Here is a 17,266-nt window from a genome sequence, read left to right as displayed (position 1 = left end):
CAATTAAAGTCTGCAAATTTTCTCTTCGTCTTATCCGTTATCAGAATTATGTAATCTATGCATGTGCATTTCTTTGTAAACCAAAGATTCCCAAGAACAAACTAAGAACAGAAATTGCAGCAATCAATAAGTCGAGCTAAAAACCCAATCTTCATTTCTTTTTTGCCCTTTCCTTTTCGGGCTAAAGGATACACACTACTTCACCAAAATACAAGATACAAAAGGGCAAGTAATTACCTCCAGGGATGAAAAGAAATGGAAAATATGTGCATACCAAGGAAAACTATCGACTAATATCAAAAGATCATACTCCATAAACTCCAACGAAACTGCCAAGTCCAGAAGAAACATGGTACGGTACAAAACCAAGGAGGCAATATATACAATCACATTCATTTTCAGGGAACAAGTCCCACTTACCAATTACTCTTGGAGAATTATTCAGATTGATCATCGCGGTGATCAAGAAATANTAGCGTTTTTGTCTGAAATTTTTTACACGGGAACATTGCTCAATTGGAATGTATAAAATTATCGTACGGTTGCAGCCTCCATAGACAGAAAGCGAGAAAATGAAGAGCACCATTAATTTTAGCCAGGCTGCACACTATGGCAGACGCCCTTACTATTAATTAAGGTGTTTAGACCATCCATCAATATGTGGAGACTAAATAATACACATATCATAAGTTTGAATGGGTTAACAAAAGTTATGCAGTAACCTGAGATGTTAATGTAGAATTAGCGCTGCAGTTGAAAAAGAAAAATCAGTGACTGCTGAACTAATGAAGATATATTAATTGGTTGTGCACGCCAACTGTTATGCATGCGTGCGTGTGCAATCTACAAGACAAAACCAATGTGGAGGATTGCATTTGCATGACCATTTCATACTCACTGTCGTTAAAACCAAAATTCATAATCTGATGCAATACTATTCTACTTAACTAGTCCAAATTAAGGTTCTAAGTGCAAGAATCAAACAAACTCAGAGACGGTAAGACGGCTTTAACTGGTTGTGTGGAGCTGGACCATCTCTCACGGTAAGACGGCTTTAGAGAACGAGTATGAAAGGGCGGGTAGGTAGTTTTAGTTATGCAAATGTCTTTTATTAGTTTACGACTATCACTCAAATCCAAATACATTACTTAAAATGTCTTTATTCTATTTTTTTTTTGTAAGTAACAAAGTATTAGTCCAAGGTGGCTTCATGCTTTATGCAATTTCCTTTTGCTTTTCTTAGCCTTTGCCTTGCCTTGTCCCTTGGGTTTGTCCCAGTGTGTCTAAACTCTAAAGGGGTGTCTTTAGGCTATTATTCTTTATTCTTTCTCTTGTACAATTACTTGATTTACCATTATATGGGAGTTTTTGTTCACTGGTTTTGAAGGATTTTTAATTAAATTAGTTTTAAGGTGTTTTAAAATTATTACTTGTCAGATTTTTTAGGTACTGGTTTTAACGGGCTCAAAAACCTTTAGAACCAGTGTAGCATATTTTTTAGGGGTTTATAAAACACCCCAAACTAAGGTATTTTGGTTAGTTTTAAAATTTTATTCTACAAATACTCTATCCACTACAAAACTATCTCAATTATATCCAAAGAAAAAAAAAATTAACCATATTATGCATGTCTCCAACCATATTAAATATAAAATAATTTTAAACAATCATAAAAAAAAGAAAATATTAAAATCTCATTTCTAGATGTTTTTTTGAAAAAGTGAAGTTACAATTTTTCAATCATTAAGATGTTATAAAGAATGATGAAGAAAGATAAAGAGACTTTATCACATTTAAAGTTATAAAATATTAGTAATTAGAAAACAAATAAAGAACTCTTACCTTGTAATTGAAAAAACAAAACTCTCAAGTATTGGTTAAAGTTAAAGTATTTTTATGAGCATATATGTAAATTTATCGTTTTAAAAAACGATCAGAATCGTTGGAAAATAAACTCTCAAGTATATGTTAAGTGTTTTAAAAATCACTACTAAAAACTCCTCAAAACAACTATAGTGATTTACTCTGGTAACTACACCATGAAACTCCTAAGCGGACCCTTAGATTATGTGGGATCAAGATGTTTATTGTTTGCTTATTAACAACATTTCTTAATTTTGCAAAAATAAATCTAGAAATTTAATCTCATTGTATCATATCAAATCTTCCATCAACATCTTTATATTGCTTTATTTATTTATGGGCAATATATTACTCATACAAACTTATATAAAATAAATTCATTGAAGTAAATAAAAACAACATTGATTGTATGAAGAGTTAACTACTTTTCCCACCCAAATAATGGTTCAATGACACTTTTTCACTCATAGATTTTTTAAATACCATTTTGTTATCCAAATTTATATTCTAACGGTAAACAAAGAGCAAACTCGTTCTGAGCTATTGAAACTTTTAAAGAGGAGAGACCGGTGAGTCTTTTAGTGGTGGAATGTTGGTTTTTGATAGATGAATTGATCAGAATTTAACTTAGAAGGGACGACTATGTAAACCCTAGTAGCTCGATTGCCGGTGATTAGCAAGGTTGGCGGGAGTTGGATTTGAAAGGTTTTGATGAGTGATGATTGGGAAAGAGGGTAATGGTAGTGTAGAGTTGCAACGATACTTGAATCAGAAATTAAATATAAATTTAGATAGTAAAGTGGTATTTTAAAAGTCTGAAGGTGGAAAAATGTCGTTAAACCATTAGTTGGGTGAAAAAAGATTGTTTACTCTTAGTATGAATTAATGTATACAAACAAGTTTTACAGGATCTTAAGTTCTAGAAATCATTAATGGCATGTGATATTACTACGAAATCCTATAGTACAATACTACGAAATATAATCAGTATCTCAGTTATAAAAATACCACATTTAAAGGAAATGATATATCTTTTGAAAACACCACATTTAAAGGAAATGATATATCTTTTGAAAACGTGTATCATTTTTCAAAATTTGAAATTTCATAATTATTATTTTATTATATTTAAAAAAGAATGTAATTTTTGAACTGATTTATTATGGTTGCTTGATGTAGTCCGTTGGATTCATTCAACGATAAAGTGCGAGTTATCGCGTAATTATAACGTGCCACGTGTTTCAAAATACTGTATGTGCAGGAACTAGTTAATTAAAAGGGAAACGACTTACGCTACCCAAGGCTTAGCGAAATTACATTGGTACCCGAAAAGTTTTAAAATAACAAACAAATACCTTCTGTCATGTGTTGTTACTTGTTAGTGATTTCTGTTTGTTAATAGTGAAAAGACTAGAATGCCCTTGAAAATTTAATATTTTAGTTTTTTATAAATTTAAAATTTTTAAAAAACCCCTTAGGTTTGCTAATTTAACTAAATACCCCAATATATAAAAATTTTGTAAAATGAGAAAAACACCCCAACCACCCGCAGTGCCAGATTCTGACCACCACCGCCAGAATCTAGCCGAAAAATTGCGTTACACTACATATCGGTCGGATCTGGTTGGTAGGGCGTTGATATGGTGGATTTGGCCGGAAAATGCTAGATCTACAGCCAGATTTGACCGTCGTTGTCTGTCAACGATGGCCATTTCGTTGGTCGTCCATCGCTTTTCGGCCAAATCTGGCCTTTTCAATCAAATTTGGGATTTTTCGGCTAGATCCACTGTGGATCTGGTCGGAAAAGGCCAGATCAGTGAATTACCGATCATTTTCGATGGTGATATAGACCGTTGTGACAGATTCCGGCTACCACCAATGGTGGCTGCAGGAATCTGGCAAGTATGGGTGGATGGGGGTATTTTTATTAATTTTTAAACCTTTTTCTGGAGATATTTAATGAAATTAATAAACTTAAAAGGGTCTAAAAATAATTAAAAAATAAATGAATATTTCTCAAAAGATATTCTAGTCTTTTCACCATTAGCAAACGAAAATTACTAATAATACATAACAGAAGATACCTGTTTATCATTTTTAATCCTTTTAGGTACGAATCGTTTCGCCAAACCTTGGGTTGGTGTAAGTCATTCGGCTTGAATTAAAATCCCAATGTTACCAATACCATGTCCATGGCCAACTTGACTAACCCACCGACTATCCTGAACCCCTGAACCCCTGAACATCTTTCATAATTTCATAAACTATTTACTATCACATTATTTTATTTTATTTTTTTAGATTTTACTTTGGCATATCCGCTTTCAAGTAATCAGTGTTGGTGCTACAAAAGCTGAAATAAAAACAAGTCAGCTGAAAATGGGAAGCTCAAACACGGAGCTAAATAACGATTCTGCCACGGAGTCTGATGATGCAACGAAGATGGACGCGGACACCGAGAAAACAGAAACACACGACGACTCTACTCCCGTGTTTGAAGAAAATGAAAAGGTCCTCGCTTTTCATTGCAAACACGTTTACGATGCCAAGGTGCTCTGTCACTTTTCTTTTCTTTCTCATTGTTTGAAGGGAGTGAAAATGTAGGAAATTGTTTATATCGTTTGTTTGAATCAACGGAACCTAGTTTTATGTAAATAATTCGACCAATTGAAGATAATCATTTCATATATGACTTTGAAATTGCTTGCAGCATTTATAGAGTCTACCAATTTCTTTTTTAAGGATTATTTTTTGTTCTGACAATAATAGTCTGTTTTAATTCTAAGGTGAAAAAAGTCCATTACCGGAAGAAGGGCACTACATTTTTTGTTCATTACCTTGTAAGTATGGTCTTTGGTTGTGTTAAATTTTAATGTTTGTAGTTGCTTGGTTTGTGAAGGAACAGGAATATTATTGTTAGAGTGTCTTGATTGCATAATCTTTTCTCTGTTTTGCAGGGGTGGAATAACAAGTGAGTACATCTGTCTGTCTATATAACTAATGACAGATTGTTGAAGAATTAGTGAATTATAATTTTTGTTCAGGACAAATGCAGGTGGTTTCTTAGATCTTATAATTGTATTTGACGGAAAAAAAAGGTTTATTTTAACTTCAGATTGTTAAATTGTTAGACCTTGGAAGTATAATTGTTGAATTAGTTCTAAGACTTGTTGCATTTTAATTTAGTTTACAGCTTTATAACACCAACTAATGCAATAGCTGTTGTGATTTTATTTTTTGGAAAATTTTAATTTTATTTTCGCCATAATACAATTTTGTAGAAAGTGTTAAATTTTCTATAACAAATATACTAGATGAAGAATTTTTTTTTTTTTTTTTTTTAATTCTTTTAAGTTGGCATACTTAAGCTTTTTCCATTTATTTATGATTCACTGTACTAATAACAAACTGTCAGAAGCTTTAGTCTCTTGAACTTTTTTCTTCCAACAGCTGGGATGAATGGGTCAGTTTGGATCGTCTGCTGAAACGTTCAGATGAGAATGTCCAAAGGCAGCTGGCCAACAACAAAACAATTGAATCAAAGAATTTAAAGCTAGGGCATGCATCACTGATGAAACCAAGAAGTACTGATGGTTACGTTTAATCTCATGTTTATCTGTTTCCTAAACTTGAATCTGTGTAATTATGGGTTAAGCTTTTTCATTCTTCTTTTATAGAAGTAATTTCTTGCATGTAGTCATCTAACTTGTCCTTTGTTTTAAATATTGAGCAATAAATCTGGATCTATCTCCTGCATAGAGCAGGAATGTTAGCATATTATCACATGCCTACATTTAGTTGGGGTTAAGCATTATAATTGATGGATCATAAGTTTTGTCCTTACAGACAAGGGAAAAGAAACTAAACTGTTACCATAAACTCTCTTGAAAGTGGACTGAAGGTGAATTAAAAAGAATAATGTCTTCTGCATGCATTCCCTGTTTCTGGTGTGAAGTGACATTCTAGTTGTGGCTGTATTCCTTGGACATTTTCCTTGGTTTTCTAGATATATCTGATAAGTTAATAGAAAAGACATGACTTATTGAGAAACAGGCAAACAAGCAATCATTTTCCTTCAACCAAAAAGGAGACCCCTCAAATGCAACATTGCTTTTAGCTGTTATGTGCTCTTACGAGAACTAGGCAATATTATCGTGACCTTTTACTGTGTACGACTGAGGCAATAACTGGTTCTGTAAGAATTTTGCTTTCATGAATGTCTTTGGAGTTCCTTGGAGCAGAGATATTATTCTTGAAATTAGATCTCCTCTAAGCTGTTCTGGCTATATGCGGTTGCAAGGGGCAAGAAACGAAAGAATGACTGTCTTGATAAGGTATGCTCTGGTGTACATCTGCCTAATTAACTTTCATTATGCTGATGCATGCATACCTAATTTCTATGGATCTGTTCAACTGATAATTCATTCCCTAATTTCTATGGATCCGTTCAACTGATAATTCATTCAGTTGTGTTCCAGTCAGCTTAATGTTATCCATCAATCGTTTTTGTATCTACTTCCTAAGCCCATGGCTTTTCAATTGGTAGGAAAAGGACCACATACCAATGGAAAATTTTGTGAACCTCCAAATTCCGCCAACTCTGCGGAAGCAACTACTTGATGATTGTGGATTAATTACACATCTGGGCAAGGTAGTTATATTCTGTCCCTGTCATAATACCTTGTTATATTTGATAATAGAAGATGTGCATTCTAGACTAAAGGTTATATAGTACTTGTATAGATTTTCTTGTTCTCTTGAGCCTTTTGCTGTTTCCCCTTCATGTATGTCTACTCTCCATTTTTTTTACTAAATTTTTTAATTCGTAATTTTTGGTATGACAAGTAATTTGCTTTAATTTTTTGAACCCATGGCATATAAAGCCTACTGACTTCTTAAATAGTTCTTATATTTTGTAGGCATTTAATTACAATGAGTAAAGTGCAATAGTAGGAATGCGTTGGTGCATTTTCTGGCGAGATTTATTCCCCTTTGGATTTAATATAAGTTACTGTTGTTGGGTGGTCTACCATCTGTTGCTATCAAAGATAAATGACTTAATTTAACTACCATTTCAATTATTAGATGGCATTGGTTAATTATGCTGTCAATAAATGTATACACAGTAATGTCATTCATTTGCTGCCTCCACCTGTTAAAATAGACTTGAGCAACTAAGTTGATCTAGTTTTTTTTTAAATGATTATACGGTATACCTGTATCTAACATTCATCATTATCTTTCAGTGTCATGCATAACATGGTAGGTATTTGATTATATGACCTTTCTTGCAGCTTGTTAAACTTCCATGCACCCCGACTGTGGATGACATTTTGGAGAAATATCATTATTATAGGTTGGAGAAGGATGGGTTGTAAGTTCAATATCTGACTATTTGTGTCCTTTTGATCTCTTCCTTCTACTCATGCAATTTTTGAATTGTTATAGTTAAGGCTTAGCTGGTTTTGCAGGGCAGTTTTCTTTCTAATCAACAATTCCGATACATAAGCGAAAATTAAATCTTTCCTCCGTGTAGGATAGCTGATTCAACTAGGGAAATGATAAACGGATTACGTTCTTTCTTTGACAAAGCTTTGCCAATAATGCTTCTGTACAAAAGTGAGCGCCAAGAATATGAAGACACCATGGCAGTTATGGTTGCTCCCTCAACTATATATGGTGCTGAGCATCTATTACGCCTCTTTGGTAAGCTCGTCCTTGATAGACAAAGTCAATGTGTCGAGAAACATGTACCACTTCATGTGTTCACTTATATAAAGCAATGATAGTGTTGTTGTTATTGCATTTTTTAACTCGTCAAAGAATTTTTGACATAAAGATCTACATTTCAATTTTTGGTCTTCATGTACTTCTCTTTGGGATAGATGATTTATTGCGTCTTTGTCATATAAAAGTTCTAACAATCTTAATTAGCTGCTGTTAGTTTACTGTAATCTGTCATTTGTAGTTAAATTGCCAGAGTTATTGGTCCGTGCAAAAATTAAAGAGGAAACATCGACAAAGTTGCAGCAAATGTTACTGGACTTCCTCGAGTATGAGCTCTCAATCATTTTATGATTAAATTTTAAATCTTGGAGGAAGCTGTGTTTTTATTCACTGCATTGGTTGTTTTTAAATCCTTTTTTTTTCTTTTTTTGTTTCTAGGCAATTATAATTTTATCTTTCAACTAGAGTCAGTTTCTGATGACAAGATATACCCTATATAATGTATATGATGTATAACTACTGGATGGTGGCTATTGCTGAAAGAGTTGGATTGCTTATATTCACTTTGAACTTTAGGATGGTCTTCAATGCGTGTGGATATCTGTAAAAACTTTTGCATCACTGGAGTAATAATGAATTTGGAAGCTGGTGACTGTACCTTATGTGGCTGGGTTGGTACAGAAAAGTTAGTTCAACTAAGCTCTACAAATTTTACAAACATCCTACTCGTGTCATGTTTTGTAAACCAAAAATGTTGCACTTCTTTGAGAAAAACTTCAGCAATTCTTGGAGTGAAAAATATAGATTTCTACTACGTCTGTGGGAGGAATTTTTTGGAAAATAGTTTGGATTTACTTGCAATCATCAATAATTTTCTCTTTTCCTTTTCCCAGAAGATTACTATTTGTCATTTTCTTATGCTGGTTGACAGGTCAGTTATTTTTTCATGCAGGTTCCTGCAAAAGAACCAGATTTCCTTTTTCCTTTCAACTTACCACATTGCGGAAGATATTGAAACGAGTACCAACGGAAAGGAAGATGACTGAGCTTAGGTAACATGTGGACGTCATTTTGTACATAACACCAGGGAAGTAACTGTTGTTGGTAGATATTTTCTTGCCTTCTGTATCTCCTTTATTATTTTTGGCTAGAAAGCTTAGAAACTTGATAACTTCTGTTGCATGTCTTCAAAAACAAGTTGATAAGCTTAAGCATGATTATATCTTTCTGCTCAATGGTATGTATATAAGTAATATCATAGGAGGAAAATCCAAGTAGCTGTCCTTGAAAAGTTTATCGAGTGAAGAGCTTTATAATGCCACACAATTAAACCCAGAATCGGAACCAATCTTTATTTAAAAATTTTATTGTACAAATACTTTTGATTTGCCACAGAGTACGTATACGATAATATATATTCATTAATTCTGAAACATCATAAGCTTAGTGGGATACAGAAACCAGAAACCTTGGAGAAAAGTTGCGATAACATTGGAGACTTCATAATTGGGTAACAAGCAGCTTATTACTCATCCTCGCTACGCACAAGCATCTCTACCACTTGACTCATGGTAGGTCTTGCATCTTTGTCTTCTTCCAAACAATTCAAAGCCACTCTAACCAGCCGCTCCATCTTTTTTGCGTTGTAATCACACCCAGTGGCGGATCCAGCCACTGTTCCACCCTCAAATTTTTTTTTTTTTAATATTAATATGTAAATTTATATATTTTGACCTACCCTAAAAAAAAAATTAACGGACAAAAATAGTAATGTATAATAAATTTTTATTTTGACCCACCCTAACAGAAATTTCTGGATCCGTTACTGATATCACCCCAACAAGGGGTCTACAATATCTTCAATCCAAGATTCTCCAGCACTAGTCGCATTCATCTTCTCCCTCACCCATTTAACCAATCTTCCATCACCTGTCACCTCTCCATTGTCGAAGGTTGGCATACCTGTTGCACTCTTTCTGGTTACCATCTCCAAAACAACTGTCCCATAGCTGTAAACATCAACTTTTGAGGCTATGGGAATGTTATATACTCACGCAGGGGCCATGTAACCTCTGGTTCCTCTTATTCTTGAAAAGCTTGAGTTGTTGAGCCCAGTCCTATTCAACAGCTTAGACAAACCAAAATCTGCCACCTTCGGTTGGTAATCGGAGTCTAGCAGAATGTTCTGCGGCTTTATGTCACAGTGTAGGATCCACTCTAGGCATTCTTCATGCAAATATGACAAACCTTTCGCAGCGCCCACTGCAATTTCGAACCGTTTCTCCCATTTAGGTGCTTTGGAGGAAAGATTTTCTGCTAAAGATCCATGCTTCATATGCTCGTAAACCAAAAGCCTGTGCTTTCCCTCTGCACAATATCCCCACATCTCTATCAAATTCATGTGATTAAGCTTCCCTATGGTACTTACTTCTGCTAGAAATTCAGCTTCTCCTTGGTTTGCTTCATTGAGTCGCTTGATTGCTGCGACTCGTCCATCAGACAAGGTCCCTTTGTACACAGTACCTGCTGCACCTCTTCCAATCTCTTCACTGAAGTTCAGTGTGGCCTTTTTAAGCTCAATGTAAGAAAATTTTCTAAATCCAGTTGCAGCGATAATATATCCTTGAATGGTTGCATTGAAATCTCCATCACCTCCACGCAGGAAACACCACACCAAAAAGATGCAGGTTATTTCCACTCCCCCAACACCACAGGCGAACCAGATCAACAACCTCAATGATTCATTTTCTTTGGGTCTTTTGTACATTGTTTCAAGCTCAGTAAGACGTACCCTTGGGCATATCAAATACGTTTTCTTGGATGTGTCATTGTTTGATATTGAAATTCTAGCTTTAGCCCGTTTGACGTACGTGACTCCTTCAAAATTCTGCTAACGGTGTCCATTAACCAAGAGAAATTTGGGATAACAGTTGTACACACCGTTTCCAAACCGGAGCATGAAGCCCTTGCAGTCACACGATTGCAAGCATTCGTCTTTACAATCTTCAATTTGGAATATATCGAATATCATAGCCATAAAAATCAACATGTGAGAGAGGGAGGAAACCGACCTCCGTATGGTTGCAATAGATCTGCGATTCAGGCTGGCAACCATGAGACCAGTCTGTGGGGTTTTTAATTTTGAATCCAGGTAAGCAAGAGCATATCCGACCAGATTCAGGAGAATAACTGCAAAGACTGTTTGGTCCACAGATGCCATGGATCATGCATGGTTGAGAAATGGCTTGCCAGGAAACACTCCAAGTCCCAGTGGCCTCTTGTAGGGTGTACATTCGAACATTTCCATCAAAATCAAGTTTCAGTCTTCTTTGGGGTCCCATGCCAGAATCAGCTGCCTTGAAAGAAAGTTCATCTGATGATTCGAAGCTGCCTAGATTGTTGAATATTGCTATTCGACTGTTGTTGTATGTTGTCCTGCCTGCTTCCCAGGTTATCAGCGCTGGGTCTGGCCAATACACACTGGATATCTCAGGACCATTATAAAGAAGACGGAGAACATTGTCATTGTCAAAATACAACTTGTAAAAGCCCGAAGAAAAGTTTCCTTCGCTTCTTGAAGAGACAAGTTGTGTGTCTTTGGTGAGTGGTTGCTCAGGAAGAAGAGTATCTGTTTGTGAATCAAAGCTCTGCCAGAGGGTAACAGTCTCCGAATTCCGGAGCACAAGATTGCCAGTGTCTAAAAGCACAAGATTAACCGGAGAAGTTGAGTTGGTTTTGGAGTTCCAAATAGGGATTCCACCTGCATCAGTTAAGAAAAGATCCCCGTTTCTCAAAACTGAAAGCTTTGAGCCTTTTCCATTAACTGGTTTATCGCGGTTAGCTATCCAAGCCGCAACGGGACGCGAGGAACTGATGAACCAAACTGCAAAGCAGAAAGCATTGTCGCCAACGTTGAAAAACCCCGCAGAGTAAACACCATTTGCTGAAATCAAATAGTCGTTTGAATTGTCCACAGATAATGATGAGCCTTCTTCAAGAACTTGAAATGTTGCAGATGAATTTAGAGGAGTTTGCAGGAGAAACAGAAGAAAGAAGAAAATTGAGATATCCATAAGTGGAATGGGGTGCCCTGCCTGTTCTATGGGAAGCATATTAATAATCTCCATAGCTCGAATGTGAAAGCCAGAAAGTCTAATATTCAGTGTTTTGACATGGGCGTTGTTTGTCAAAAATCTAATTTTTTGAATAGTATATATAGCAAAATATATAATTTTTAAAATAATAAATTTTTTTTAAAAATTAATATCATTCCAATAATTAATTAAAGAATTTTATTATATTATTTGCTTTAAATTATGATATTACGTAATTAAAATTAATAACAAAATTAAGAATTTATATCATTTCCTTTCAACTATTAATATTATTTTTAAGATTAATGTTAATATCTATATCTCTACTTGTATTATTATTATCATGTAAAATGGATAATGCATGTTCCTCTTCACTTTTTTCATATAAAATGGATAAATTTAAGCAGGTTTTAGTAAACTGGGTTGGGTGATTCGAATTTAATCCAAAAAATTTTTGAGCCTTTAACCTAAATTAATAAAGTTATATTAATATTTTTAAGGATATGTATTATATTATAAAATATATATCAATATATTAAAAGATTTAAAATACACTCTATAATATGTTAGTGATTCATATCGAGTGTTATCGTACTATACGTATAGTAGGATGCTAATAAACTCTTTGAGGTCACGGGAAGTGTAAGTCGATGGGTAGCATGGAAAAAATTAGACGAAAGTGATCCCATTTCAACTTTACCGTCGATTCCAAAATTGTAGTCCATTCCATTAATTGAAGAGTATGAAAGGCTATGAGGGCAGGTCCAGGCCAAGAAGTTGCATTGCATGATTGCTCGAAACAAATATTCTATATTTTCTAAGGTTTATTTGTCAACCAAGTCAATCGAGACATAATTATTCTATGGTGTTGTGCCTAACAAATCTAACCGATGTCAGCATCAACCCATTAGAGTTTAAAAAAGCTCTGAGCCGTTTAAGAGTTATCGCATCACCCTAAGACATAACGGGTACGGTTATTTTCTAAGGTTTATTGAGAAAATTTAGCTGTCCGGTCATCCCAAGTTTGGATTTAAGAAAATGGCCTTAAAACTGTTTATCATTTTTTTTTAATTTAGAGAAGATGACGTGGCATAGTTAGGATTAATTAAACACGTAAAATGGGTTAAAATGAAAAGGTTAAAATATATGTGGGCCGAATAAGAAATAATGAAAGTTTTTAAAATTTGAAATTTCACAAAACAAGCCCCACAAACTATTCACCTCGCTTAATCGAAATTCATCAGTTCAAAAAACGATTTCTTGAACGAAAGGGAGACGCGATTTTTCCGATCGAACACCTGCAAATTTGAACCCCAAATCAATTTCTTGAACTCTAAACCGAAAACAAGCGCGATTTTCGGTGATATAGTCACAATTTTTGATCGATTTGTTGAACCCTAAAATCGATTTCCTTAACAGTAAACGAAATCTGTGCCATTTCCGGCGATACAGTCCACATTTCCGATCGAAACTGCAAACTTTGACACCAAATTCAATCCAAAACCATGAGTGACACTGACAATGAGGAGGGAAGCCCAATTTTGTTACTTGTTAGTGATTTCTGTTTGTTAATAGTGAAAAGACTAGAATGCCCTTGAAAATTAATATTTTAGTTTTTTATAAATTTAAAATTTTTAAAAACCCCCCTTAGGTTTGCTAATTTAACTAAATACCCCATATATAAAATTTTGTAAAATGAGAAAAACACCCCAACCACCCGCAGTGCCAGATTCTGACCACCACCGCCAGAATCTAGCCGAAAAATTGCGTTACACTACATACGGTCGGATCTGTTGGTAGGGCGTTGATATGGTGGATTTGGCCGGAAAAATGCTAGTCTACAGCCAGATTTACCGTCGTTGTCTGTCAACGATGGCCATTTCGTTGGTCGTCCATCGCTTTTCGGCCAAATCTGGCCTTTTCAATCAAATTTGGGATTTTTCGGCTAATCCACTGTGGATCTGGTCGGAAAAGGCCAGATCAGTGAATTACCGATCATTTTCGATGGTGATAGACCGTTGTGACGAATTCCGCTACCACCAATGGTGGCTGCAGGAATCTGGCAAGTATGGGTGGATGGGGGTATTTTTATTAATTTTTAAACCTTTTCTGGAGATATTTAATGAAATTAAAAACTTAAAGGGTCTAAAAATAATTAAAATAAATGAATATTTCTCAAAAGATATTCTAGTCTTTTCACCATTCAAAACAAAATTACTAATAATACATACAGAAGATACCTGTTTATCATTTTTAATCCTTTAGGTACGAATCGTTTCGCCAAACCTTGGGTTGGTGTAGTCATTCGGCTTGAATTAAAATCCCAATGTTACCAATACCATGTCCATGCCAACTTGACTAACCCCGCCTATCCTGAACCCCTGAACCCCTGAACATCTTTCATATTTCATAAACTATTTACTATCACATTATTTTATTTTATTTTTTAGATTTTACTTTGGCATATCCGCTTTCAAGTAATCATGTTTGGTGCTACAAAAGCTGAAATAAAAACAAGTCAGCTGAAAATGGGAAGCTCAAACACGGAGCTAAATAACGTTCTGCCACGAGTCTATGATGCAACGAAGATGGACGCGGACACCGGGAAAACAAAACACACGACGACTCTACTCCCTGTTTGAAGAAAATGAAAAGGTCCTCGCTTTCATTGCAAACACGTTTACGATGCCAAGGTGCTCTGTCACTTTCTTTTCTTTCTCATTGTTGTAAGGGAGTGAAAATGTGGAAATTGTTTATATCGTTTGTTTGAATCAACGGAACCTAGTTTTATGTAAATAATTCGACCAATTGAAGATAATCATTTCATAGACTTTGAAATTGCTTGCAGCATTTATAGAGTCTACCATTTCTTTTTTAAGGATTATTTTTTGTTCTGACAATAATAGTCTGTTTTTAATTCTAAGGTGAAAAGTCCATTACCGGAAGAAGGGCACTACATTTTTGTTCATTACCTTGTAAGTATGGTCTTGGGTGTGTTAAATTTTAATGTTTGTAGTTGCTTGGTTTGTGAAGGAACAGGAATATTATTGTTAAGTGTCTTGATTGCATAATCTTTTCTCTGTTTTGCAGGGGTGAATAACAGTGATTACATCTGTCTGTCTATATAACTAATGACAGATTGTTGAAGAATTATGAATTATAATTTGTTCAGGACAAATGCAGGTGGTTTCTTAGATCTTATAATTGTATTTGACGGAAAAAAAGGTTTATTTTAACTTCAGATTGTTAAATTGTTAGACCTTGAAGATATGTTGAATTAGTTCTAAGACTTGTTGCATTTAATTTAGTTTACAGCTTTATAACACCACTAATGCAATAGCTGTTGTGATTTTTTTTTTTGGAAATTTTAATTTTATTTTCGCCAAATACAATTTTGTAGAAAGTGTTAATTTTCTATAACAAATATACTAGATGAAGAATTTTTTTTTTTTTTTTTTAATCTTTTAAGTTGCATACTTAAGCTTTTTCCATTTATTTATGATTCACTGTACTAATAACAAACTGTCAAAGCTTTAGTCTCTTGAACTTTTTTCTTCAACAGCTGGATGAATGGGTCAGTTTGGATCGTCTGCTGAAACTTTCAGATGAATGTCCAAAGGCAGCTGGCCACCAACAAAACAATTGAATCAAAGAATTTAAAGCTAGGGCATGCATCACTGATGAAACCAAGAAGTACTGATGGTTAGTTTAATCTCATGTTTATCTGTTTCCTAAACTTGAATCTGTGTAATTATGGGTTAAGCTTTTTCATCTTCTTTTATAGAGTAATTTCTTGCATGTAGTACTCTAACTTTTCCTTTGTTTAAATATGAGCAATAAACTGGATCTATCTCCTGCATAGAGCAGGAATGTTAGCATATTATCACATGCCTACATTTAGTTGGGGTTAAGCATTATAATTGATGGATCATAAGTTTTGTCCTTACAGACAAGGGAAAAGAAACTAAACTGTTACCATAACTCTCTGAAGTGGACTGAAGGTGAATTAAAAAGAATAATGTCTTCTGCATGCATTCCCTGTTTCTGGTGTGAAGTGACATCTAGTTGTGGCTGTATTCTTGGACATTTTCCTTGGTTTTCTAGATATATCTGATGTTAATAGAAAGAGAATGACTTATTGAGAAACAGGCAAACACAATCATTTTTCCTTCAACCAAAAGGAGACCCCTCAAATGCAACATTGCTTTGTGTTTGAGTGCTCTTACGGAACTAGGCAATATTATCGTGACCTTTTACTGTGTACGACTGGGCAAACCTGGTTCTGTAAGAATTTTGCTTTCATATGTCTTTGGAGTTCCTTGGAGCAGAGATATTATTCTTGAAATTAGATCTCCTCTAAGCTGTTCTGGCTATATGCGGTTGCAAGGCAGAAAACGAAAGAATGACTGTCTTGATAAGGTATGCTCTGGTGTACATCTGCCTAATTAACTTTCATTTGCTGATGCATGCATACCTAATTTCTATGGATCTGTTCAACTGATAATCCATTCCTAATTTCTATGGTCCGTTCAACTGATAATTATTCAGTTGTGTTCCAGTCAGCTTAATGTTATCCATCAATCGTTTTTGTATCTACTTCCTAAGCCCATGCTTTTCAATTGGTAGGAAAAGGACCACATCCCAATGGAAAATTTTGTGAACCTCCAAATTCCCCAACTCTGCGAAGCAACTACTTGATGATTGTGGATTAATTACACATCTGGGCAAGGTAGTTATATTCTGTCCCTGTCATAATACCTTTTTTAATTTGATAATGAAAGATGTGCATTCTAGACTAAGGTTATATAGTACTTGTATAGATTTTCTTGTTCTCTTGAGCCTTTTGCTGTTTCCCCTTCATGTATCTACTCTCCATTTTTTTTACTAAATTTTTTAATTCGTAATTTTTGGTATGACAAGTAATTTGCTTTAATTTTTTGAACCCATGGCATATAAAGCCTACTGACTCTTAAATGTTTCTTATATTTGTAGGCATTTAATTACATGAGTAAATGCAATAGTAGGAATGCGTTGGTGCATTTTCTGGCGAGATTTTATCCCTTTGGATTTAATTAGTTACTGTTGTTGGGTGGTCTACCATCTGTTGCTATCAAGATAAATGACTTAATTTAACTACCATTTCATTATTAGATGGCATTGGTTAATTATGCTGTCAATAAAGTATACACAGTAATGTCATTCATTTGCTGCCTCCACCTGTTAAAATAGACTTGAGCAACTAAGTTGATCTAGTTTTTTTTTTTAAATGATTATACGGTATACTGTATCTAACATTCATCATTACTTTCAGTGTCATGCATAACATGGTAGGTATTTGTTATATGACCTTTCTTGCAGCTTGTTAAACTTCCATGCACCCCGACTGTGGTGACATTTGGAGAAATATCATTATTATAGTTGGAGAAGGATGGGTTGTAGTTCAATATCTGACTATTTGGGTCCTTTTGATCTCTTCCTTCTACTCATGCAATTTTTGAATTGTTATAGTTAGGCTTACTGGTTTTGCAGGGCAGTTTTCTTTCTAATCAACAATTCCGATACATAAGCGAAAATTAAATCTT

The 17,266-nt window shown here is 34.7% G+C and overlaps 1 protein-coding gene and 1 pseudogene across 1 annotated transcript; one reads left to right on the top strand and one right to left on the bottom strand.

Moving 5' to 3' along the window:
• The first annotated feature begins 5,781 nt into the window (after positions 1 to 5,781).
• LOC116141610 (protein MRG2-like) lies at positions 5,782 to 8,636 on the top strand. Its single transcript, XM_031427086.1, has 8 exons — positions 5,782 to 5,810; positions 6,007 to 6,058; positions 6,126 to 6,197; positions 6,410 to 6,514; positions 7,158 to 7,237; positions 7,400 to 7,569; positions 7,832 to 7,916; positions 8,543 to 8,636. Exons 1-8 carry the CDS (start codon positions 5,782 to 5,784, stop codon positions 8,634 to 8,636), a joined length of 687 nt encoding a protein of 228 aa, XP_031282946.1.
• A 280-nt stretch (positions 8,637 to 8,916) lies between these two features.
• On the bottom strand, positions 8,917 to 11,717 carry LOC116141609 (annotated as a pseudogene).
• Between the last annotated feature and the right edge of the window lie 5,549 nt (positions 11,718 to 17,266).

The sequence above is a fragment of the Pistacia vera genome, unplaced genomic scaffold (assembly GCF_008641045.1).
Source record: "Pistacia vera cultivar Batoury unplaced genomic scaffold, PisVer_v2 Contig40, whole genome shotgun sequence".
NCBI lineage: Eukaryota > Viridiplantae > Streptophyta > Magnoliopsida > Sapindales > Anacardiaceae > Pistacia > Pistacia vera.
Note: the sequence above shows the minus strand (reverse complement) of the source record. Positions and strands in the feature narration are given on the sequence as shown.

What these genes read in the sequence shown, in the direction of transcription:
- LOC116141610 (XM_031427086.1), top strand. Translation starts at nt 5,782, where the DNA reads ATGTCTTCTGCATGCATTCCCTGTTTCTG. An exon ending in AGAATGACTGTCTTGATAAG is followed by an intron (nt 6,198 to 6,409) that starts GTATGCTCTGGT and finishes TTCAATTGGTAG; the next exon opens with GAAAAGGACCACATACCAAT. An exon ending in AGGTTGGAGAAGGATGGGTT is followed by an intron (nt 7,238 to 7,399) that starts GTAAGTTCAATA and finishes TCCTCCGTGTAG; the next exon opens with GATAGCTGATTCAACTAGGG.